Source organism: Colobus angolensis, unplaced genomic scaffold (assembly GCF_000951035.1).
Source record: "Colobus angolensis palliatus isolate OR3802 unplaced genomic scaffold, Cang.pa_1.0 Scaffold95, whole genome shotgun sequence".
Classification (NCBI taxonomy): Eukaryota; Metazoa; Chordata; class Mammalia; order Primates; family Cercopithecidae; genus Colobus; species Colobus angolensis.
The window spans coordinates 5,703,867-5,706,954 of NW_012123487.1; the positions used below are offsets into that span (position 1 = coordinate 5,703,867).

Consider the following 3,088-nt stretch of genomic DNA (forward strand, 5'->3'; position numbering starts at 1 on the left):
TGAGGGCTCTGTTCTGTTCCATTGGTCTATATCTCTGTTTTGGTACCAGTACCATGCTGTTTTGGTTACCGTAGCCTTGTAGTATAGTTTAAGTCAGGTAGCGTGATGCTGGAGGCCTAATTCTTAAGTAAAGATAGAAGAAAAATTCTGAAGCAAGAATATTATCACTATGTGTCCCTTTTTCTTTATTTTTCCTTCTCCTTTCCCATGCCCCCTTTGTTCTTTCCTTTTCCTTACCCCCAGATGGCTTCCTTAATCAGTGGATGCCATCACTAAAGAATTATATTCACTGTTGCAATCATATTGTCTGAGGTGAATTTGTACCTACTCAAATGCTATGAAAGTCAAACTTAAGTAACCTAATTGGGGAAAAATATGTGGAGAGTACTTACTACTGCTTACAATTAAAATAAAAAGGATGCTCATTTTTACTTTTAAAAAGTCCCACAGCAAGACATAGCATATACAATAGATGTGGTCAAGGGAACTAAGGCTAAGTTTGTGGTTGTAGTAAACATTTTTGATGTGAAAATGAATAATGTCATTTCTTCATATTTTGGTAATAGGATTTTCCCCTCAAAATGTCTTATCTTTTATTCTTTTTCCAAGTCAATTGTCTGGAAGTGTCATGGAAATTTTCCAAAAGAGCTGAAGAGCTTAAGGCCTCATCCATTCAAACCTTATGTGTGACACAGTGTGTCATTTCTAAGCACAGCCCAGTTATTTTCTAATATTGGATAAAGTTTCTAAAAAGCCTTTAAGGTTCCTCTTAAAAATGTTGCAGCTATCTCTTGTCATTTTAATTGGTTCCCCCATACAAAAATTAAAACAGCTTTGCCTTTACTGTACTAGTAAATAATATTCATTGATCTTTTCCCTTTAATCTTACCTTTTGATTATTTGATCCTAAGATATAATTTCAGCAATCACGTTTTTGGCTTCTATAGAGCAGGTTCATTTTAGTAAATAAAACATGTAAATGGAGAGTGTACATTATTATTACTTTCAAGAGGAAAGAGTGAAAAGTTCCTATGGCCTTGAATGTTATACGCTTTTCTCTTTTTTTCAACTTGGTGGCAATGAAGATGATATCTTATTTTGTGCAGTCATACCTCACTATCTACAGGAGCATTACTGTTCAAGATGGGTGATTCACATGATTATATGGTCTGGAACTCTTTTTCTTTGCTTTACATCTCTGGACCCACAGAGTGTATTGCCTAAGATTATAACTTTGAATGATTACAAAAATTAAATGCAATTTGAATTTATTAAGAGTAAGATTTTATAGGGAGCAAAGTCTTAAACTAATGTTTTCCCCAAACTTACTCCAAATCACTTACCTTTCTTGGTACCATCATTCACCCAGCTATTCAGGCAAGAAATCTGGGAGTCATCCTGAATGTCTCCCTATCTCTTTTTTCCCATCTTCTTTCTTTTATTTTTGAGGCAGAGCCTCACCCTGTCTCCCAGGCTGGAGTGCAATGGTGCAGTCTTAGCTCACTGCAACCTCCACCTCCAGGGTTCAAGCGATTCTCCTGCCTCAGCCTCCTGAGTAGCTGGGATTAAGGTGCCCACCACCATGCCCGGCTAATTTATTCTATCTTTAGTAGAGATGGGGTTTCACCATGTTGGCCAGGCTGGTCTCGAACTCCTGACCTCGTGATCCACTCACCTTGGCTTCCCAAAGTGCTGGGATTACAGATGTGAGTCACCTCGCCCGACCTCCCATCTTATTTCTTAAGTGAACCATTAATTATCTATCGTTTTATTAATAGTAATTATTGCTTTAGATTAAAAGTTGTTTGATTCTTGAGGACTTTTTGTCATAGTTTAAAATTTAGAGTATACAGAAAAACCTCATAAAATGAAGTTGACTCTCGAATGATTCACAGCTGAAGTACTTTTCTTCCTCCACTTGCAGATTATTTCTCAGGTGTTCTGGCTGCATTCCTGTGATACTAATATTACCAATCTCAAACTGGAAGACGCAATGAAGGAATTTTGCAACCTGTCTCTTTCAGAGAGATCCTGGCAGTCTTACCTCATCGGACTCACTCTTCTGCACTACTTAAACGTTTACAACTTCATATACAAGGCAAGTTGCTATTGGTTAAATATGTTTATATTCATGATTTATATAAAACTATTTAATTACACATGTATGTTCTCTGATAGTATGAAGGATGAGATCCATTTTTTCAGCTTTTGGAATTACTGCATTATTTTAAAGCTAAATGCAATCTTAGAGATCATTTATTGCAATTTTGCATGTTTTATAGATGTGGAAACTAATATTATTGCCTTACTAATTCTCAGTTTGTGTATCAGAGACCAATAATTAAATTTAATACGTACTGTTACTGTGAAATACAAATGTTGTATTTCAAAAATGTAAAATGCGAATGTTGCGATTTTTTTTTTTAACAAGGAACAGACATGAAGTTGGTAGGGTTAAAAAATTAGTAAAAAGTGTTTTCTTAATTAAAAATGGCATTCTAAAAAAATGTCATGTTTCCTTTATCAACTTAGATAGAGGCTACCATTACCTACCCTGAAGGAAAAACAAATGGTCGTTCTTAGAGCTTGGTAAAATGAGCATTGACTTCATCTTGCAATATGCAGATGCTCTATGAGTACTGATTTACTAAATAACTGAAAGAAAAATATAAACATAGGAAAATTAAGCACCTATGTTCACCCAAATTTAACCTGGGCCAAAAATATTTACATGTTTTTAAAAACACTGAAGAATTGTCCCTCTCTGTAGTAAACACAACCGAAAGGAAATAGCCGACATATTTTTGAGACATAGCCAAAGGGATAAAAAATATTTTGGACTACTTATAAGTAATCCTGTTCTGAATTACTATCATCTCACACCTGTATTTCTGCAGTGGTCTCCTAACCATATCCCTTACTTCCACACCTACCCTCTACTCCCATCCCTACCACCTTGCAAGCAGCCTGAGTGATTCTTTTAAAACTTAAAGTCTCGGCCGGGCGCGGTGGCTCAAGCCTGTAATCCCAGCACTTTGGGAGGCCGAGACGGGCGGATCACGAGGTCAGGAGATCGAGACCATCCTGG

The 3,088-nt window shown here is 36.4% G+C and overlaps 1 protein-coding gene across 1 annotated transcript in view; it reads left to right on the forward strand.

Annotated features, from left to right (window-relative positions):
- Positions 1–3,088, forward strand: part of ABCA12 (ATP-binding cassette, sub-family A (ABC1), member 12) — a 228,171-nt gene that overhangs the window by 135,123 nt on the left and 89,960 nt on the right. The window contains exon 15 of the mRNA XM_011932359.1: positions 1,925–2,098. Coding sequence (XP_011787749.1) covers positions 1,925–2,098 — 174 coding nt within the window. The remainder of the gene's footprint in view (positions 1–1,924; positions 2,099–3,088) is intronic.